This window comes from Trichomycterus rosablanca, chromosome 13, assembly GCF_030014385.1.
Source record: "Trichomycterus rosablanca isolate fTriRos1 chromosome 13, fTriRos1.hap1, whole genome shotgun sequence".
In the NCBI taxonomy this organism is placed as follows: Eukaryota; Metazoa; Chordata; class Actinopteri; order Siluriformes; family Trichomycteridae; genus Trichomycterus; species Trichomycterus rosablanca.
Window position 1 is genome coordinate 24,886,557 of NC_086000.1, and position 23,645 is coordinate 24,910,201.

A 23,645-nucleotide genomic window follows, 5' to 3' on the forward strand; every position below is an offset into this window, starting at 1 on the left:
AACAGTTAGAGTGAAGTCTGAATGTACTGCAGGGTCAAATATTTTTGCCATTCAGAAAATACATCTATTACTTTAATATTTTCCAGAGAGGCATGCACCAAAAATCTTTTATTTGATATCCCCCTCTACTGACCATTTTTATATATTAAATTTTATCAGATATTTTTATATTAAATTTTCTCCCTGTAAAGGAGGTTGGGGCTAGCACACCTTTCTCTGAGACACATGAAGTCAGCCACTGTGTGTTTTACTACCTGTGGCACATGGAACATTACTGGACAGGTCAACAGGCTTGGAGGAGGACCCTCATCCAGACTACCACCACCTAGACTTTTTCTCTGTATTTTTATTGGATGTAATGAAGCTCCAGCTGGTAGAGTGATTCCTACACAGCCACATGAGTACTAGATGTAATTCTTATCTCTCATCTCCACCCTCCAAAAATTCTATTTGCTCAATATTGTAGCTGTGAATAAGTGTCCAAAGTGTGTGCTGTCCTGTGAAGGATTGATGCCCTGATAAGGATGCTTTACTAAGCATTTCCAGTTGGTTGTGACCCCCTGAGACCCTGACCAGGATAAGCAGAAAGTAAAAATAATTCGCATATCTCATCACTGTTCATTTATTTATTTATACATTTATTTAGGATTTTACCATCATGTTTTAAACACTTTGGTTACATTCATGACAGAAACGGTAGTTACTCATTACACAAGATTCATCAGTTCACAAGTTTAATGTCAAACACAGTCATGGGCAATTTTGTATCTCCAATTCATCTCACTTCCACGTCTTTGGGCTGTGGGAGGAAACCGGAGCTCCCGGAGGAAACCCACGCAGACATGGGGAGAACATGCAAACTTCACACAGAAAGAACCCGGACCGCTCCACCTGGGGATTAAACCCAGGACCTTCTTGCTGTGAGGCGACAGTGCTAACCACTGAGCCACCATGCCACCCCCATAACTAAGCTTGTAAATTTCTTTTTTATTGTATCGTTGCCAAGATTTACTGCACATTATTGTTTTGCAATGAAATGAAGCATTATTTCTTATATTATATTTATTTCTTATATATTTTGATTCCGATGCTCATTTATTTAAAGCAAAATGGGCAGTATAAATGTGACTTTTATGATTTTAACATAATTGGCTACTAATAAACAAATTGACAAGAATATAGTAATAAAAGTAGTGAATCTGATACTTCGCATTTGCTGTTTTACTAGCAGTTAGCAAGCTAACATGCTATCTTTGATGTAATCAACAAGCAGCAAGTCCAGAGAAATCTTGGGATGAACTAGACAACACTATTAAAAACTGGCATGCTTTTGTAATGAATATAGCCGTATGGGCTTGGAAATACTGTAACAACTGTCAATAAACACTGCTCATTGTTGCATTCACAAATTTGAATTAAAACATCTATAAAATGAACTGATGCACAGTGGAAAAGTGTGTATTAAGGACCGTGTGTATATAAAAATACTACTGTAGATGTCGTGTTTTCTGAGATAAAAAAAAAACAACCTTTGGTTAGTAAGGTAATGTTCACTATGTAAGTCGCTCTGGATAAGAGCGCCTGCTAAATGCCAATGTAAATGTAAATGTAAAATTGAAAGCTGTTACCAGCTTTAAAATGCCAGGGTATGTGTTATTTTGAATTGCATTAGTGCCATAGACAGAGTACAGACAATGCTTAAAGTCAGCTACACATTGTAAAGAAACATATGCTTCCTTCTGTACTATATGGCTCTATTGATTTATACTGATGTATGTGGCTAATGGGGTTTAGTTTGGGGTGAAAGCTGTTGCCCTATCTTTCCTCTGCTGAGGTAAGACAAGCTTAAAAGGTGTTTTTTGTTTGGAGACCTATTGTCAATAAAGTGCCGGAGAAGAAATGCAAGACCTTATATGTCCAAGCGGCTATCTACAAACTGTCAGTGTTGTGTGTGTGTATGTAGAGAAGCTTGATCAGGAATGGTCTTTTTGGAAGGGTAGCAGCCAAAAAAAACAGTTTTATGGAAGGGGAACAGGCTAAAATATGCTAAAGCGCCTAAAGATTGGAATAAACATCACTGGAAAAGTGTAGTATGAAGTGATAAATGCAAGTTTGAAATTTCTGGGTCCAATCAATGACGTGAGAAAAAGAGTTGGAAAGACATAAAAGAATGAGTGCTTGTGGCCTTCAGTGAAACATGGTGGCGGGTCCTGGTTTGGGGCTGCATTTCTGCCAGTGGTGTTGGCAATCTTGTCAGAACTGATGGGATTGTTAAAAAAGCATGATAAATGTTTTTATTTTTTAGCCTGGTATATACACATAAATAAAAAAAAATTCCAATCAGGCGCAGAAGAAATAAATGATAAATTAAAACCTGCCCATAAGCGGATTTAAAAATATAAGTAATTGAAAGTTAAGGGCCTTGCTCAGTGGTCCAGCACTTTAAGCACTGAGCTACTACTTTTTGTTTTTATCAGCATTTTACATACTGTTCCGGGTGGCATGGTGGCTAAGTGGGTAGCACTGTCGCCTCACAGCAAAAAGGTCCTGTCGATCCCCAGGTGGGGCGGTCCGGGTCCTTTCTGTGTGGAGTTTGCATGTTCTCCCTGTGTCTGCGTGGGTTTCCTCCGGGTGCTTCGGTTTCCTCCCACGGTCCAAAGACATGCAAGTGAGGTGAATTGGAGACACTAAATTGTCTGTGTTTGATATAACCTTGTGAACTAATGAATCTTGTGTAATGAGTAACTACCGTTCCTGTTATGGATGTAACCAAAGTGTGAAACAGGACGTTAAAATCCTAATAAACAAACAAACATACTGTTCCAACTTTTTTTAATTAAGATTTGTCTCAGCTAGGCCGCTCAGGTGGCACAGCGGTAAAACACGCTAGAGCTGGGATTTCGAATACATCGTATCGAATCTCAGCTCTGCCATCCGGCTGGGCTGGCAGCTGCATGAACAACGATTGACTGTTGTTCATAGGGTAGAATAAGTCGGATAGGGATGCCTCATAACTGAGCGAATAACGCCCACTACTGGCTGGTTGATGGCGTCTGCACAGAGACGAGGAATAATGCTGATCAGGGTGTGGCTCTCCATGCACAAAGCTCATCGGCATATGAACTTGCCTCGTGTGGGTGAAAAGATGCAGTCGGCCACTGCACTAAGGTCAGCTCCAGTGGAGAGGAAGCATAACACAATTGGGTAAATATTGGACGTGCTAAAATCGGGAAAAAAGGGAGAAAATGCACAAAAAAGAGAGATTTGGCTAATGTTTATTAAATAGGCTGCCCCAATACATCGTATCAAATCTCAGCTCTGCCTGCCGTCTAAGGCTGAGCGGCCACATGAACAATGATTGGCCTGTTGTTCAGATATGAGCGGGACTAAGCCAGACAGGGTCTCTCTCTCATAACTAATGCAATTACGACCTCTGCTGGCTGATTGATGGCGCCTGCACAGAGATGAGAAAAGAGTGCTCTCAGGGTGTGTCTCTCCGTACACAACGCTGAGCTGCACTGCACTCGTCAAAGTGTGGGTGATGAGATGCATTTGGCATGCTGCCCACGTGGGGTGTGGGTTCCACACACGGAGGGGGGGGGGGGGTGTCGGTTAGCTTCGTTCTCCTCAATCAGAGCAGGGATCAGCATTGGTGGAGAGGAAGCATGACGCAATTGACAAAATAAATAAATAAATATATATACAGTATATATATATATATATATATATATATATACTGTATATATATATATATATATATATATATATATATACTGTATATATATATATATATATATATAGGCTGCCCCAAGCACAGATTTTCCTAATCACTGATGACAATTACCTGAAAACATACCCATTTTTCTGGAATTATTTGGGAATGGTTTTTAGGCTGTCTCTGCATTATTACTGACTGGTGTGAAGATGGCATCTTGTGTCTGTTCTTCTATAATGGCTCAATTGAACTTTCAGAGACAGAATTGGATCCTGCAGTCCTGCTAACAACCACGGGTGACACACCATCGATTGACTAAATTATCAAGTTTTGAAGGTTACCTGGAAGAAATGCAATAAAGAAAAGAGAGAGGAGGTTACCGGCCATGAGGGACAAGTGAGACATTTTAAAATGTGACTTCTACAGAGTTAGTACCCTTCAAAGAGGACTGAGGAACTGTTGAAGATTTTTATTATCAGCAGATGGATGAAGCCTGGAAACTCTTCAATAGAAATGCTGGCTGCTTGCCAGACAACAGAAAGGTTTGTAGGAGTAGATTTGATTTAAGATGGAAGGGGGTAAAATGGACATGACTTTTTCATCATTTCGGTCTGTAGGACAGAATTTCTCTTATGTAAGTTGATCAGACCAGGACTGGAGAGAGAAGATAAGTTTGTTCTGTATTGGTACAGTTGTTTGTTGAAACTTACCAGGAGGAATTCGAGCTAAAAGGACTTATATGTTGTCTGTATCTTTTCCTGCTTAGAATTTAAATTAGGCCTGGCAACACCCAATAACTCTTTTCCTAAAATCCCTGAAAGGCTCATGAATAAACTAAGGGTGAAAGTGACAGATTGTATAATTGACATTCAAGAAAATTACTAAATTTCTCACATTCATGTTGACCTTGCTCAGGAAATAAAGGCTAAACAGCTGGTTTGGATTATTATTTAGTATTTATTTTTATATATCATTTTCTATTTCCATTTGAAATGCATCTTTTCCAGTTTATTGTTTCGTGGTTCTTTTATGTTGTATTTCTGCATAAGATGTTATGCATTCTTTGGATAAATATACAATATACAAAACATATTAAACACTTTCTTTTGCAACACTGATTATTTTAATGGTGTACATTAAACTACTCATGGTTAACTATAATAAGCCTGAAACAATGTGAAGCAGCTTATAGGTGTTTGTATAGATGATTGTATGGTTCTATAGGTTTCTACAGGTGAAAGCTCTCCTGGTTCAATACCAGGCCAGAGTTTATTTGCTTTTATCAAGCATGTGCAGCAGGTTTGTAAGAGGAGGAGCAAAGCTGTGTGCGTGTGTTTGTTTAGAAGGACACTGTTTACCCTGCTTTTTACACTGGCTAGGGAGATTACTCAATGGGCTAGTTGTAGCTCTGTTTTCTATTCAGTATCAAATATCAAATTTCTTTCATTCAATTCCAACATTAAATTTTCATTTAATTGTTTTGGAACACGTGATACCTTCTCTTTTAATAACTCAACAGTGTTTACTAACTTGTGATTAGGGCTCCAGGTTGAAAATTCTATCTTTTCTGTTTAGACACATCATTGATCTTTGCTTTTAAATAGTTTTGCACTATTTAGCCATAAATTAAAATAAATAAATAATAGCAATAAAATGGTAGATCATGGAATCATGTTATGGCATTAATGCACATTCTAAAAAAATTGAAAATACTGTTGATACTGAAAATACTGTTGTTACACATACCCTCCCTCTTATTCATGTAATTAATTAGTGGCAAAAATGCAATGCAAAAAATCATACCAACACTGACAAGTTTAGTTAAAGTAAACATAAAACATCAGAAAGGAGGAAAATGTGGTCTGAGTGACCTTGGCAGTGGTATGGTTGTTAGTGCCAGGCAGCTGCCAAAAAACGTCCAGTTCTGCCAACAGAAATACTCAAAGGAGAATATTGGCCTGACTGCCAAGAAAGCTACAGTAATTTACATAACTGACCAAAACTAGTCAGTTGAAGATTAAACAAATGCTGCAGGTTCCTGTGTTTAAGTACACAGTTACACAATTGAAAGTACACTATATACAACAACAACGCCCCCTTCCATTTGTTAAGCATGGTGCCATGGTGGAGGAAGCATCATGGTTTGGGGCTATCTTGCTGCATCAGGTCATGGACAGCTTGCAGTCACTGAGGGAACAATAAATTCGAAATTGTTAAGAACTCTTACAAGACAATGTCCAAAGACCCTGAACTAATGGTTCAGAGAATTGCCAAGGGGCCCGACAGCAGTGGTGATGCTTAAAGAAGTGAGGTTTCCAAAAAATAGTCCAGTTCCTTAACTGTTGTCTTAATACTGCCCATATGTAAACACTACAGTTCCTGATTAATGTTGTACAAACACAAAAATTCCTTCATTAAAGTCTTTAAAAGTACAAATATTATTATATTAGTAAGTACAATATGTTTCATACATTTTACCATTGACTGTGAATGATTAAATAATGTGTTTGGTAAAAATGTAAATAAGTTTTATTGTGTGTTTTATTAATATATTCTACAGTGTAATTGATATCCAATTGCATAAAATGTCTATGTTGTAGTCTTTGATCGTCCCAGTATTAAAACACGGTGTAAGCTTTTTTTCTGTGGCTTTGTTCTTCTGTGCTGAGTGCAAAGTATACACAGTGAACAGCTAACAGCTGCTTTACAACAAATATGAACTGAGACATGAATTGACTTTCCATTATTGAAATTCAAAAGAATGGTAGACACTTACTTAATTTTGTGATGTAGGGTGCAGTCATGAGCTTACATTCAGTCTTTTTTTTTGCAGTGTGCTGGATCATTAATGTGAGAGAAATAGTGAAACTGACATCCTGGAAGCATTAGGTGGAGTTTTTTGGCTTAAAGCAATTCACAGGGGAAACAGAGAGACTGGATTTCTTCAATGCTTTAAAATATTACAAGCTTGTAATTACATTTAAAAATGATAGACAAATATTGGAAAATGACTTAGATCCTATTGTGGAAGCAGTCAATTTTGGGCATTTCACCTTACCAGTAGTCTTTCATAAGAGAATAATCTGTATTTTATACATATTTTTGCCAGTGTTTACTGTTTCTTCCTAACATACTTAGTATTTCATAAGATGTCATACACTCCTCCATTTTTACATTTATTATTTTTACTAACTGCTTAGGGTTGTGGTGTGTCTGGTGCCATCCGGAAATACTGTGTGCCATTCCATTGCATAGACTCAAGAACCTACTGTGCTGGTCTTATGTCATACACTAAGTTAGAGTTTCATGATTTAAAAGTTTTTCTTGTCATTTTAAAAATGACTTGCAAACAAGTAAAGGCCTTTATGTTTATAGACACAAGCATCAATTCAAGTCAACACCTAAACTTTGTGTCTCAAGCTTTCTTAAGTGTAAAACCATACTTCCTTCCTTTGTTTGAAGCTGATCTGAACATTTTCATTTTTCTCACTGTAGCTAGGGTCATGGTTGTTTTTGAACCACATGTAGACATAGTACTAGATATTACTGGTGTAGAATGGTTGTATTGGAACTATTGGTGTAGGTGCAGATTGGTTGGTGTTGGTGGAGAGTGGTTATTGTTGGTGTATATTGACAATTTTCACTGCATGTTCCCCAACTGTACAGTATGTTTTTAAATCCATGATTCTACATTTAGTGGTTGTTTCATGTTACAGAAAATTAAAGACCACAACAACCTAGGTGTGGCAAACTGAAAATCGTCCTGTTTCTGCTGGTTGGTTGGTATTGGGTGGACATGTATTGCTGGTTGTTATTGGTAATGATGTATTACTGGACGGTGTTAGTGTATATTGGTTAGTGCTGGAGTATATGCAGCACTGGTTTATGCTGGTGTAGTACATACAGCACTGTGTTAGATCACCCTGAATGAGAGTAGTGGTGGGACGTGCTGATCACGTGACCGCGGGTTGCGCGAGTGGAAGTGCATATGAGCGTGTAGCGCGCGCGCTTCACTCAGCAGCAGTAGTGAGAGTGGGAGGACAGCACAGAGCTTTCCATCGTCCTCACAGCGCTTAAAAACCGACATGCTACTAGTCTTTTATTTCACCAGATAACGTCTTCCTGACTTCTGGAAGTCGGTGGACTTGTCCGGAGCAAGAAACGGACCAAAAAAACTACACACAAACGCGACTTGGTGAGTAAATGTGAGTGTTTGTGAGTGTCGCGTCCTTACTGTAAACTCGAAGCTACGTGGAGCTACTGTACGAGTCTCTGTTGGAGGTCCCAACAGCACAATAATGTACACTGGGTCTATTGATTTAAAAGGTATAAAGTGCTTTTGAGTAAATACTGAGTATTTAATTATTAAACAATTTAGTAAGGTAGTATGCGGTTTGGGCGCAGTCCAATCTTTTCCCAGCGCTGTTGGTGTAATTGTGAGCTTCTGTACTGGGGAGCTGTGCTTCATTATTGTGTGTGAACCATCAATAGTAACCGAACATTTTATTAGACATTGACATGATCTGCATATGTGTGTTTAATTTCATTACATTCCCATAAAATTACTATATACATTTACGATATACATCTCAATATGTATAAAGGGCAGTGATGGCTCAGTGGTTAAGGTACTGGACTAGTAATCAGAAGGTTGCCGGTTCAAGCCCCACCACTGCCAAGTTGCCACTGTTGGGCCCCTGAGCAAGGCCCTTAACCCTCAATTGCTCAAAATAATTGTGTTCAGTCATAATTGTAAGTCGCTTTCTGCTAAATGCCGTAAATGTAATATTTTTACCTTCAATAGCCTATGTAAATGCATTTGAATGAATTAAAATAAAACCATTAAAATAGTAGTAATTTAAACGATACAGTTGGTTATGATTAAGTGTAACACATTTAAAACGGTGCCCATTTAACATGGCAGCTTTAAAGTGTTCCAATCACTTCTCTATATAGTTTGTGAGACACAGCACATCTATCACGTTAAAATGGTTTTATCTTTCAATTTAATAAGCAAAAATATAACACAATCAACTTTTTCTATCACTTTCCTAAAACTGTATATTCTGATGTATATTAATGTGATATAAAAGAACTTAGAGTTTAATAGAGGATTTTGTCTGCTCAGGTTTTCTTAATTGTCATGTGGCCCACCTGACCACAAAGCACATATGTATTTATTTATTTATTTATTTATTTATTTGTTTTTGTGGGTAAAATGTGGGTAACAACACAGACCCCCCTTTATGTACAATGGCAATGTTTGTTGGTCTATTTTGTGTGTGATTAATAGCAGGGTTTTTTTTTTTCAAAAAAAGAAAACAAGACAACTAAACACAAAACATTTGTGTGTATTGGAAAGCAGCCTAACCTTTTCCTGATAGTTCTAATGTAATTGTGAACTTCTGTACTGAACTGCTGTGCTTCATTATTGTGTGAGCCATCAATATTGTGACTGAACATTAATGAGGCATAGACATGATGTCCATGCTTGTGTCTTATTCATAACTTGCCTTTAAATTAATTTAATACATACCTGACATATCAAATTATTTTGTAGTACATACTTTGTGATCACCTCTATTTATTTTTTTGCATTCAATGTAGTGCAGAAAAGAAGCCAGATGCATCCACCTGATCACCTATGCAGATAAATTATATGAGGGTAACAGTGATGATAAGTAACCTTTCTGGGAAAACAAGTTTTCCCTGTAATTTCAGATCTCTGTAGACAATTGTCCTGCAATCCATATGTAAAGAAAGAAAAAGCCAGACAAAGAAGAGATGTCATAGTGTCTGTGAAAATCTAAAATACACTGTAAGATAATGTACTGTAAGATAAGTAATAGTGAAATGGGTTAAAGCAGAAATAAAGTGTAGGGGGCTCAGGTGGCTCTGCAGTCTTAAGTTTGAGTCTCAGCAGTGCCATGGTCTGGTTGGATGCTCAACAGACACGCTAGGCTTGTTGCTGCAACAGCGACTCCAACTGTCTGTTTGAGGGACTGGCACAAGCATCAGAGGAATACGGATGGCTTAGCATTATCATAAGACTGTAGGAATCCATCAGTCAGCAGGGTACAGAACCACTTCTTTATTCAGCTCAGCGACCTCACATATGTTGGAGGAGGTGTGTGGCTGCCTGTAACTTTCCCTAGACCAGCAAGGATGTCACACAAGAGGCAAGGATTATTAAAGTGCTACCAGGAAATGGATATATCCAAATTGGCAGAAAAAGGGAAACAATTTTCAAGAGTGGGAATAGCCATCTATATTTGAAAATAGGTAAATTTGTGGCACGTCTAAGATTTTAAAAAAATTGGTTTTAGTTCTGTGTAGCATAAAACCTAACTCAGCCCTCTCTTAAATGATGGAATAGCCTGCTGACTTTCTTCTTGATTCTTAAGGGTGAATGTTATGGTGACTTGCATTAGATGCTTAGCTGAACTACAATGAAATATGACATTATTGCAATAATACTAGAGTAAAATATTTTGTAATGCTTGCTGTGAGTTTTCAGGGCTCGAAAATGTATTTCAGTTGAAAATAAAATACCTAGGTGGCAAATGTATCAGTGTATCAGGGGAAATTTGTGGTTTGGTAGGATTTTATATGTTAAACTATCAAACCACAACACACTGCTAACTGGGATGTAAAAATTTATTGCAATATTTCCCAAACTTTGACGTTCTCAATCTCCATTTGGTCTATTATTGTAGCAAGTCTTTTTTTTTTTTTTTTTTTTTTTACAAAAAAATCACATGGTGGTATATCCAGTGTAGAGGGCTTGGGTTTAATCCTGTGATTTTTGTCTGGATACTGATGATTCTTTTTACTAAAAACTTTCAAGCGGTGGATTGGCTTTTTGGTGTGAGTTAGTTTGTGGTCCCCTGTAGTGTATTGGTGACCAGTCCAGTGTGTATTCCAGCATGTGAGTCAAGTGTTTCCAGGTAGCATTGGTATGTCAATGGCTGATCAAAATAAAATGGTTAGTAACATATATAAGTAAAATAAAAGAACCCAAGTGACCGTTGTGGTGCAGCTGAATGTCAATAGACCATTAACAAATATTATTGCTTCCGTTTACCAAGTCGGAATATTTTTATTATTATTTTTTTATATTTTTGTTTATGCATTTTCTCCCCTTTTTCTCCCGACTTGTTTTTAGTGCGTCCAATTGCCCGATTGCGTCACACTTCCTCTCCACTAATGCCGACCCCCGCTCTGATTTGAGGAGAACAAAGCTAACCCACGCCCCCTCCGACACATGGGCAGCAGCTGTATGCATTTTGTCACCCACACTAGGCGAGTGCATATATGCGAATCAGCCTTGTGTAAGGAGAGACACACCCTGATCCGCACTCTTTCCCCACCTCTGTGCAGGTGCGATCAATCAGCCAGCGGAGGTCGTAGTGCATCAGTTATAAGGAGTCCCTATCTGGCCTAATACCCCACACTTATATGAACAACAGGCCAATCGTTGTTTATGTAGCCGATCAGCCCAGCTGGATGGCAGAGCTGAGATTTGATATAATGTATTCGAAATCCCAGCTCTGGTGCGCTATATAAAAAATATATGTTTTTTATAGGGTAAAAAATCTATAGCTTTGCAAATGCATCTTAAACATAATGATTTTAATGTGTGGTTGCACCACCTGCTATTTCTTAAGGTAGACAAATAAATTACACTTAAAAAATGAATTAATACACATTTAAAAGCTATTAAACAAGTACAATAAACTAAAAAGAAAAGTGCATATAAAAATGAATCAGTTATTTTAATTAGATATTTTACTCACCTGTTTGAAACATTTATGAAAGCATTTTTTAACGGCCCTTATTCATTTTGATGAGATGTAAAAAAGCACTTACCTCAGCATAATAGCAGGAGCCTAAATGATCCTGTAATGAACAGTTTATTGGTCCTCATTAAATATCAAAATAGTCATAGTACCAGTGCAGTGTTGTGCAGGTTAAACTTCCTTGTTATTAAACCTTGTCTTTAGGTCAGCTGCTGGCTGCAGAGATGTTGTAATTTCCTCAATCCTCACACCTCTACTTAAGCAGCTGAGACATGAGAAGTATTTCATTCTAGTTTCAGTCACAGGGATGTGGGAAATATTTCCTTTTTCTTTTAACCAGAGCCCGGGGAGCCGGAGCTTTTTCAGCCATGTGACAGTTTTTTTTACTGAATGTCTACTCATTAAAACAAAAGATCTTTCATTATTCAGGACTCTTTGATTTCCGCTGTCCGACAGCACGCACCTAATCACTCATTCTGTAGCTAATTTTTGCTTAATGTACCTTTCTTGCTAAATTTGTTATGTGTCTGAGTTTAACTACATCCTTGCTATCTAATGGATTTATCGCAGCAGTCTCTGGTGTCACTGTTTGCAGAAGGTGGACCAGATGGGAAATGCATGTTCTGTCTCATTGTGAGGCTGAATTAAGCAATCTTAGTCTGTATTTGGACATTTTTCCGGCTTGATGTGTACACACAAGTTTCCTGCAAATTAAACATTTGCTTTTGACATATAATAGATAACATGGGACAGAAAACATTTTTAAAATGAAAGGAATGACCAGATTATCTATTTGCATCTAGAGTCTCAATATAATCACTTAAATCACTACAACGCTCTACATCCTGTTAAGTGTTCCTTGCTTTAAATAAAACAGAGGTTCTGATTCCTAATTCATATTTTTTAGAGTTTAATATGATTAAAGTACAAAAGCTTTTGTTATTATGTGCTGTTCATACCTATGCCATACCGATTTGTTACAGATGCACCAGACAACTCTAAAGCAAGTTCTGTTGATGCATGCTCAATAATCCAGGTACACAAATCCACAAAGTTGAATCAGTTAATCTGGACACAAGTTTGTTGTAGAGATACGTTTCGTCACTCAATCCGAATGACTTCTTCAGTCCGTCTAAAGCAAGTTAAACATCATGTAAAAGTTGTGATAGTGGTGGTGATTTAAGATACGTGCATACAGCATAGTTCTTAAGCAGGGGTGGGTCATTAGATTAGTGATCCTGTGTTACAAGTTTGATTAACTTTTTCAAAAAACACATTCTTACTTCCTACTACTTGTCCTTTCACTAGAGTAATTACATTTGATTATTATAATCATATCCAATAATCAGCTACAGGAATTGCTAAAGGAAATTGCTGTCTGACATATACTGAGTTCAAATAAAATGTTTTATATAGAATATAATAAATATGAAATATGAATGTGCTCTGTATCAATCATTTTTCCACTTGATGGAACATGGTTTCTAATTTTTATATGAAGAAAAACATTTTTCAAGGCTTAGGCTGCAAACTCTGGTGTATATAGCTGGAAATTGTATCTCATAACTATGGACTGCCACCATAATTATAAACTGTGATGCTGTGACATTGCATTTTTACTTAAAAGTGAGAAAAAGCTAACAAAACTACAACAATGCAACATCTGTATTATATTATGTGTATCTAAAACAGTGCCAGATTGCTACCATTTTCATGTTTGGAATAGCCTGTCCATTATTTTCTCTTTTGCTATTCTGTTTGACCAGCATGCAGTACTGCAGTGTTCTGAATTTCTCTTTTCACAACTTCTTTTTGGCTACATCCGGCTCGTTGATTCATGACTGGCTGGACCTTTGGGTGGAATCTTACCTACTGCTGACTCACATAGCCAAGCAAAATGCCTTTAGTAAGGTGTAATCTATTCGCTGCACTACGTTACACTATGTTCTGAACAGTCATCCCAGCAATATGAACTGTAAAATCTACTTTACCATTGTTTTGCTACCAGTTACATCAGATTTTTAGAATTAATCTCTACCCAATCTCTCATTTTAACTTGAAACTTCAGTCTGGTTTGGAAACAGCTCTTGCTGTATTTTAAAGTTTTTAATCTTTTACTGCTAAATGTCAAATTTAATTGATCTTTGTAATGCGGCCTGAATCACAAACAGTGCTGTAATGGTGGGTTTGGACCACAAGCTGTTCTCTAGAGTACCACTGGAAACGATAAGTCATGAATTGTCATGCAGCTGTGTGACAGGGCCCTCCATTTATTATTTATGAGGGACAAAATACCTACCTGTGTTGGGGTATGATCTGTGGTCACCAGGATGGCATCAGCATCACATTATAAATGTTCTTTGCAATTTAATTGCATTCTTGACTATTAGTTAAGTTCTGGCACTTTTAGTGTACAGTGAAGAGGGGTTTTAAGGCAGTTGGAGAAAAGAATTCCAGTGAAGTTCCATCTGAGCAGAAAAGAAAGACTGCATTAGCAGTAAAATCACTGGCTGCCAATCAAAAGCTGTAAAATTGTGCAATATCTTTTGCTTTTTGTAGCAGTTGGGTTTGTGCTGTATCTTAAGTTGTTTTTTCAGATTGTCCATTTTAAGCCCATTCGTAAGTGTTTTTCATTTAAATAAGCATGGCTGTCAAATATTTCAGGTATACATTAGCTCCGACTCTACATTATAATCGTGCCGCTCAGGTGGCGCAGCAATAAAGTACGCTAGCTCACCAGAGTTGGGGTTTCGAATACATCGTATTGTATCTCAGCTCTGCCTTTGCGACTGGGTTGGGCATGAACAACGATTGGCTATTGTTCAGGGTTAAGGATAAGAAAGTCGGATCATAGGTCCTCATAACTGGTGCAACTGCGGCCCCTGCTGGCTGACTTATGGCGCCTGCACAGGGCTGAGGAATAATGCTGATGGGGGTGTGGCCCTCCATACACCGTGCCCGTCAAGTATATGAACTCGACTTGTGCAGGCGTCCTCAGTCAGCGGTGAAGGGTCGAATCAGTATAGAGGACGCATTCAGGGTAATTGGACACGACTAGACTGGGGGATAAAAAAGAGGGTAAAAAATATAATAAAAAAAATACATTAACATCGTGATGCAGTTGGCATGGGAACATATTGGGATATCTCTGGGGGAGGTGTGTTTGTGGCAAGGGATAACATATAGGGTGTGTTCGAAAACCTAGGGAGCTGCCTTGCTGTTTTACTGTCTACATAGGCAGCTGACTTAGTAGAGAGGATTCTAATAAGTCAGTGACTTATAAGTCAGGTTATTCGAACGCACTACTTAGATAGCGATTCCATCGGGTTTAGCATTTCGCGTTTAGCATTTAGCATCTCGCCATTAAAACCAATAAACTGAGGTAGCACAGCACGCTAACGTCAATAACATCTCCCTTCATGTACCGATAACGGTTACATTTCCTGACAAGCCCGAACTTGCAAATAAAAACACTCGGTACAAGTTTATACAAGTTAAAAATCAGTAATATTTTATTTACGTTTGTAAAGAACTCCTTTCGTTTCTCCGCCCCGTCAGCCGTGAATGCTGGGATTGTCTTGATCACTAAGGCAGCGTCGGAGCTCACTCGTTCTTGAGCCAAAATAACATTGAAATAATAAGATGCCTCAGAAGTGTGGATTTTAAGGCATCTAGGATTTCGAACAACCTCCTTCTCGGGAGCGCGCACAGGATGACGTAAAATGCTGCCTATGTAGACAGCACACTAGCTTTTCCAATACACCCATAGACTGGCTTTCTCTGCCTGCTGCCACACATGCCTTACCAGAAAACACAGTCGAAGAACTTTAAGTTCCAACTTTAAGTTGTCCTTTTGCTAGCAAAGCTAAATAATAGGTATACAGTTTTGTGTAATGTAAAAATGTATTTAGCATGGTAAATTCTGTCCATTTCACATATACCATTTTGTATTATGAGATTTGCAATGCAGTAATAGGATCCAAAGGGTTTTATTCTTTATACTAAATTGTATAAATGCATTCATCTTTATGTTTTCCCAAAAACTTTTCCATCTTTAATTTTAATGAGTGAGTCAGGCTTAAGTGTGAGAATTGGCTCATATAGTAAAAGGAAGTACAGTTAACCTTCAAGAATGATGTTTTTTACTCTCATTTTGTAATTTTTTTCCCTTTGCCTGTACAAAGAGATTGTTCTGCCTTGTTTTGTTCTGAGGCAAAAAAAATGACAATGGGGGGTGCATTCCATGCCAGTGAAACACTTGATTCAGCTCCCAAGTGCTATATGTTCCTGGCTTGGGCTGTCGGAGGAACAAAAACAGCTGGCACTGGTTCAAATGCAGTTTTATCTTTTTCTCACTTGCATGTTTTACCTGGCTATGCTCTCCCTGGAGAGTTGTTGTTTAGAGATAAGTGAGGAAAAGCTTACAACTTTTCATATTAACATAGCTAGCTGTGGGATCTGCTGTTTTATTACCTTTTAATATCTTTGGATTTATCTTGTGCATTCTCCGAGCCACTGTGCAGCTAGAAGTCATCTGAGACAAAGCGTTATGGTTTATTTGTCCACCTGGGGACGCTTCGCTGTCTGTCGCTTTTTAACAGCTTGGAAAAGGACAGAGGGGCTTCCATTACAGCAGGAGAGGAGGGGAAATCTGACTTAACCCAGCTGAAGCAGCTGAGAAACCCTGATGTGTCAAACCCTCTGTCTTGGCGAACTCCCATAGAGGTCACCTGATGTGTGACCTATGATGGCTGTAGAAAACTTTTACTGTTTGGCTAGAGCTTGAAGTTGCAGATCAGAGTTAAACCTTTTACATTCTAACATCTGGACTTGAAATGTTTTTTTTTTTTTTTTTTTTTTTCTCCCCCTTTAGCGCATCCAATTGTTCAATTTGCATCGTGCTTCCTCTCTGTCTATGCCGAACCCTGCCCTGACCGAGGAGATCGAAGCTAACCCATATCCCCTCCGAAACATGGGCAGCAGCCGGATACATTTTTGCCACCCACACATTGATGAGTGTGGCGCCACCTAGCGTTACATGCGGAGAGACACACCCTATTCCTCATCTCTTGTGCAGGCACCTCTAATCAGCCGGCAGAGGTCATAATCGCATTCTGACAGAGAGAGACCCACATCCGGTTCTTTGTCCCACCCCCCAATTTAGCAACGGCCAATTGTTGCTCATACAGCCACTCAGCCTCGAACCGGTAAGGCAGAGCTGGATTCGATACGAGGTACTCAGAATCCAGCCCTGGTTGCAGCGCGTCTTTTTACCGCTGCGCCACCTGAGCGGCCGGACTTGAAATGTTAACAATTAAGTGATAACTGGCAAGTCTGTCATTGTTTGGGTAATGATGTTGGTTACGAATGTAATTTAAATCCATTTTTAACAGCTGTTGTTTGGTTTAAATTGTACTGCTTAAAGCTTTGTAGCATCCCTCTGAGTGCAGCAACAGTGTTAAGACTCACCCACACCCACTCTTAATGTGCGTATGCATGTTTACTGAGCGTGCCACAGAGCTAACCTAAACATGAAAACACTTTAATGCTTTAGAATTATTTACATTATGGACAGCATCTATAATGCTGTGTATGGCATCAGTTAGGTGTCTGACTGCACGCTGAACTTTGCACAGGTCAATCTTTGTGTAACATTTGCTTTTAATATGGTTTAGATATTTTGCTTCATCTTCAAGTATAAAGTTAAAATTCCATTTGATGAGTCAGAACATTAGTACCACCTACCTAATTTACTGTCAAAACAGCTCTGTTCTGCTGAGGCTTGGACAGTACAAGACATCAGAAAGAAGTCCTGTGTTATCTGGTACCAGGACATTACCAACAGGTCCATTAACTTCTGTACGTTGCTGAATGGATCATCCTAAACTGTATCCTGGTGCCACTTGTGTCCAGTTCCAATAACTGCATGCCCATTGGAGGTGTATTGTAGGTGGACAGGAGTTAGCATGGGCTCTTTGTCCAGTCTGTGACAAGCCCCATGCACTTTGTGTTGACACATTTACCTCATCACCAGTATTAAAATTAATTGCATTTTGTCCTTTGTCATCAATGAGCCTTGGCTGCATGGTCCTTCTCGGATAACTGTCAGTGTGTACTCACTATGGCTGCCTGTCAGCACCCCTTTTGTTTCATAGGTGCTTTTGTCCAGTTGTTGGTCCATAAGGATTTTGCCTTTATCAAGGCTTGGCAGTTAATGGTTAATCAGCGACCACTAACAACTGTTAATTGATTAAAAGAAATTGTCAGAATTTGCACTCCTAACTTTTACCTTCAACTGGTCGCATAGGTACATAGGATAGGTAAATAAAGGTGGGAACATTATTCAATTAAATGCCAAATTTGTGCGCTATCAGTTGTGGTATTAATATTTTGATTGACAGTTTAGTAATGCAGGTTAATAAGGGATGTCTAATTGGAAACGGGCTGGTCTAAGGCACACTTGCTCTGTTCTGTCATTAAGCTTGTGATAAGTCATATAGCCAAAATCTTGTGGACATCCCACCTAATTATTGAGTTTAGGTGAGCCAGCCAACCCATTAAAATTAAGCCCTTCAACATTTTGGCACTTTCCACGTTCCTAGGAAGAAAAGATATACAATGTCCCAAAAAGCTCATGAGCAGGTGTTTATCTAATAAATGTTTTACATCTAAAATCCTAATTAAAAACACATTCGACAAAGTAGAACTAGACTTTAAGTTGGCTTATGTGTAAGGAAGAATATGTCATCATGGTTTATAAGGAAAGCTAAATGAGCAGACGCTTGTGTAGCTGGCCACAGCTTTTGCTGCTGACTGTGTGGATCTTGTATTTATGGTGCTGTTAAGGTTGTCAGTGGTTTTTATGATTTTTCCTGATAGAATTACAAGCAGTCTTTCTTGCTTTTCTGGTAAAGCTAAAACAGTTACTAGGAATTAAATCTGTTTGGCTTTTATTGTGATCAGAGGAGTGCTGCAGTTGACTATGAAAATGTTATGTTTGAACTGAAGTGTTCGTGTTTGTTGGGTATTGAGGCAAAGCTTTTATTAAATATGATTACAATGTAAGAAATGAAGGAAGTAGCAAGATTTGCAATTTGTTGATTTAAAATACTGTCATGTAGTATTGCATGTAAATTGTAAAACAGCATAGTTATGTTTTGACCTATTTAGTTTTTTTCTTGGTTTTGGACCATTTTAATAAAATACACCCTGATCATTTTATGTAACATGGATGTACATCACCACCCAAATGGTCTGTTATGTTTCTGCTATACCATCTATGTGGTTACAGTCAGTAGCTCTATATATAAGGGTCTGTGGTAACCAAGTCGCTAGAGCTTTGGGTGACCAACTGAAAGGTTTTGAATTTGAATCCTGGCTCTGCCATGTAGCCACTGTTGGGGTCTTGAGCAAGACCCTTAACCGTCTCTGTTCTAGGGGCCGCCCCTGCTCTCTGACCACAGTTTCCAAAGAAGCTGGGTTATGCAAATAAATAATTTTTACATGTGTATATGTATTTAAGATAAATAAAGGCATTCCATCTGCTCTAGATTAACCTTCTCCTTACCTACAATGTGCACCTACAGTCTGAGAATACTAATGAAATTCATATTTTGCATGATTGTATTTAAATTTAATAGTGTTTTTTTTTATTACAAATCATAAAATTATCATAATTTGAATTTCAGAATTTATCTTTATTCAGCATGAACTGAAAAGCAAGTAAGCATATTTGTGAATTGACCATGTCAGTTTATTTATAAAAAAAAGAATCCTTTTCATAAGGCACATGTTTAGATGACACTTATTTACTTATATTTACTCATTAGAGGCTTGATTAATAAATGGTCAGTGGGCATTTTCACCTATAATAAATGCCCCAGCTTTTAAAGTAAATGTGTCGGAGGTTAAATAGTTCTTTAAATCAAAGAGGTGCTCAGTGCGAAACCATGGCTAAAATAGCACTTTTCTCAAAACTCGATCATTTGTATCCAAATAATGACCATGCCATTGTAAAACCAAAAATCTTTGTTCACTGACACATGACAGAATCTTGTGTGCAGATAGAAAATGTGCTGAATTCTGTTGAGAGTCGTTGTAAGAAAATCAGGAAAGAAATTGATACCACAGTGTAAAAACACAATGAAGTGAATTTTTTCTTCTTCAAGTGCAGGCTGTCAGTATTTTTTCTAGTACAAGGCACAGTGAGTATAACCGTTTGAATGATTCGGGCTGGTTCAGCTGCTTAGAAAAGAAATGAGAGAGTTTGTTCTAAGACAATTGGGAAAGAAATTGATACCACAGTGTAAAAACACAATGAAGTGAATATTTTTTCTTTAAGTGCAGGCTGTCAGTATTTTCTCCAGTACAAAGCACAGCAAGCATTACCGTTTGAATGATTCGGGCTGGTTCAACTGCTTAGAAAAGAAATTAATGAAAGCAGTTGACACAGTCATCCCACTGCATGTCACTGCATTTAAGTGTATTTCCTGCTGCTGTTGTAGCTGATCCCCAATAGACTTTTAATATTTAAACATCACAGAAGAACATGAAGCGTAGTGGCACATCTCCATGTTCAGCATGTTTTCCCGAGCAGTCCTTTTCTGATTGAATGCTTCTGCTATTTCAGAGTTATAGGATCACTGTGCACCATCCAGAAAGCTTCCATCCTCCTCATGCTGCACACACCAGCTGCAGTGAGGAGAATCTATCATTTTAAAGATATAAAGATCAAAGCTGATCATTTTAAAGATTAAAAAATGGCTAAGCTTGCACAGGAGCAAAGCTTTTTTTCTTGACAGTTATCACATAAATACAATTGATCATTTTCTCATGGGGAGACACCAGATGATTGGGTGCAGTTTTCTTTCTCTCTGTTATTTTTTGTTCCTGCTGTTTACGTTATTATACAATTCCAGTATAGTGACTGTTGGCATTTTTATCATTAATTCTGAGAGCATTTTTGCAACCTTGTGTGGTGCACCTCTCTGGGGACATCTTGTGGTTTTCTGTTTTTTTTTCCACATAGCTTTTTCAATGCAAAGCAGTCCTAACCAATTGACGCTCCCTCTGCTATGCTTCACACTTGTAATTGTCGGTGCGCAGTGTTCTTTTTTTCAAACATATCGTTGTGTATTTGTGGTGAAAGTTTCACTTTTGTTTCTTCTTTTCCTAGCACAGAAGCATTATTAAACATCAGAGTGGTGGCAGGCAAACTTGAGACAGATGTTTTTTTTTGGACAGCAGCGGCTTCCTTTGTGGTATCCTCACATAAACACCATTCTTGCTCAGTGTTTTTCTAATAGTGGACACATGAGCAGAGAGGTTTTAGCAGTCCTCAGAATCCTCAGTTGGTTTTTTTGCTGTTATTTGCTTTCTCACCTCTTTTAGGACTGCCCATTGTACTCTTGTAGTGATTTCTTCTCCATTTGTGGACAGTTTTGATGTGTTTTGAACGAGGATTGATGTAAACCCAGGTCTTTTGTGACACCTTTGTAGCCTCTTTCAGATTGATGTGTCTCCATAACGTGTCTTCTGGGGTCTTCTGACCTCGAGGCATTGTTTACATCTTCTTGAGAGGAACAGATTTGTCAGTAACCAGACTGTGTGCCTTCATTGAATTGTTTATTGAATCGGCAAAGCACCTGTGAAACCTACACTTCCAATTTCATTCCCTGAATTGAAACACCTTTTGCCAATAGGCTCTTGGAGAAGTCATTAATACGGAGGTTTACTTACTTTTTCTCACTTACTTTTGCATCTAGGTGGCAGTATATGTAACTCCAAAAATGTGTATGTAATCCCAGCATTAACAGTGCATTCACAGTTACCCCTGGCATTGGCATTAACACAGCCCTATAGCCGGGTTTCTTCACTTTGTTTCAAGTGACCCACATTTTGTCCATGATTTTTACCGCGATCCAGGCAACACAAACAATGCATCAAAATGAAACAAAAACTAAATATAATAATTAATTAATGGTGGCAATCTGATCCCACTGTGGTTTACAAGATGTAACCTAAAGCCTCCAGCACATGTACAAGTTCAATCTGTGTTTATGTTAAAATTCACTTATTTTTTCTTTGCAACCCATTTTTTTGGCTCATGAACTACCCAGGGGGTTGTGACCCTGCCCAATAAGCATGACAGATGCTCGCTTTTGAACTTGACCAATCAAGATGGTTAACAACCGGGCCGCTCAGGTGGCGCAGGGGTAAAAACACACGCTGGAACCAGAGCTGGGATCTCGAATACATCGTATCGAATCTCAGCTCTGCCTACCGGCTAAGACTGAGCAGCCACATGAACAACGATTGGCCTGTTGTTCAGATTTGGGCGGGACTAAGCCGGATGGGGTCTCTCTCTCTCATAACTAATGCAATTACGACCTCTGCTGGCTGATTGATGGCGCCTGCACAGAGATGAGAAAAGAGTGCTCTCAGGGTGTGTCCTCTCCATACACAGTGCTGAGCTGCATGATAAAATGCATACGGCTGCTGCCCACGTGTCGGAGGGGGCGTGGGTTAGCTTCGTTCTCCTCAATCAGAGCAGGGATCGGCATTGGTGGAGAGGAACCATGACGCAATTGGGAAATTGGATGCGCTAAAAGGGAGAAAATGCAGAAACAAAAATAAAGAAAGATAGTTCACAATTTTTACCCCTTTTGACCTGGTAAACACAATGTCCATTATTTCCAAAAACAATTTAATAGGTGTACTCGTCAGGCCACAGTTCAGATTTACTTAAATCAGTCCAGTTCAGATATGATTAAAAAAGTTTCTGGGTGTTGTTGATATATAAGCTTCTGCTTTGCATAGTTGAGTCTTAACTTGCATTTGTAGACGCAGTAATAAACAGTCATAGCTAATATGTCTCGCTTGATTAGCAGTTACTGACTCTCTTTTACTTTCTCTCATCAGAGTGAAGAGCTTGGAATCACATTACTCAGTTCATCACTAAATTTTTGCAGCGATGAATGCCAAAGCAGCCATCAACAAAGAGATCTTCACCCCGCACAATGAGAAGATGCTGGCGGCTGTGCAGGTGAAGAGACGGACAAAGAAGAAAATTCCCTTTCTGGCTACAGGTGGTCAGGGTGACTACATGACGTTTATTTGCCTATCAGGTAATTTATTTCAGATCTTTGGATTTAAGAAGCTGGTTTTGCTAAAACCTTAGTTTGTATAACATGGTTAACAGCATCCCACTTTTCATTTAAGACATAAGGTGACATTGTATATAACTTTACATGTCTTTATATCCTTTTCCTAATTTATGCATTGCCACAATTTGATTGTAGAGCTCCATAGACAGATCTCTGGACTTTATAGAGCCCTTATAGAGCCAGGTGTGTGCCTTTCCAAACTATGTTCAATCGATTCAAATTGATTGGTAGCCTTTTTTGAGTTCTAGACTCATCTTAAGAACAATTGAAGCAAATAGGATGCACCTGATCACAATTTAAAGGACCACAACAAAGGGTCTGAATACATTTGGGAATAAGGAACTTTTAACTCATCCTGAGTGATTGATGGGTACTGTATTTGTGTAGTCTTAATGAATTAACATTTAGGGCTGCAATGATTAGTCGACATAATCGATAACGTCGACATAATCGATAACGTCGACTATAAAAATTTGTCGACGTGGAATTTCATTGTCGACGCGTCGTTATTATTGCAATGCACTAAAGGAACTGCAGGGGGCGCAGCATCGCTTCCATGGCGCAGCGGGGAGTTTATGAAGACAGAGAGGCAAAGATAGAGAGACCGAAACTTTCTAAAGTATTTCAGGAGCATTTCAGCCAAAATAACCCAAAGAAACGAGCTGGACGCAGACACTACAAAGCAGAGTTGTGGTTTCACGCCAGCACTACGGTGAAACGCGAGCACCCTGCAGCCGTGATGACCAGCGTTATTCCGGACATGTAAGTTTTTATACAGCTTTGTGCTTTAACCAACGTAGTTAATGTTTGTTAATGCTAGAGTACCTGTCGGAAAACTTCCTAAGAGTTTGCTATTTTTCAGGTTTGTTAGCTAGCTAACTCATTGAGTGCAATAGTTAATCAGTAATTTATATGAGTAACGTTATATAACTTAACATTATAGCCTAACGTTACCCTGTCTCGTCT

The 23,645-nt window shown here is 38.5% G+C and overlaps 1 protein-coding gene across 4 annotated transcripts in view; it reads left to right on the top strand.

Moving 5' to 3' along the window:
* Positions 1-7,746: 7,746 nt before the first annotated feature.
* Positions 7,747-23,645, top strand: part of stxbp6 (syntaxin binding protein 6 (amisyn)) — a 97,835-nt gene continuing 81,936 nt past the window's right edge. For all 4 annotated transcript variants that reach the window (XM_063007801.1, XM_063007802.1, XM_063007803.1 and 1 more), the window contains exons 1-2: positions 7,747-7,910; positions 22,435-22,640. In XM_063007801.1, the coding sequence (XP_062863871.1) occupies positions 22,487-22,640 (154 nt within the window). In that variant the 5' untranslated portion in view covers positions 7,747-7,910; positions 22,435-22,486. The remainder of the gene's footprint in view (positions 7,911-22,434; positions 22,641-23,645) is intronic.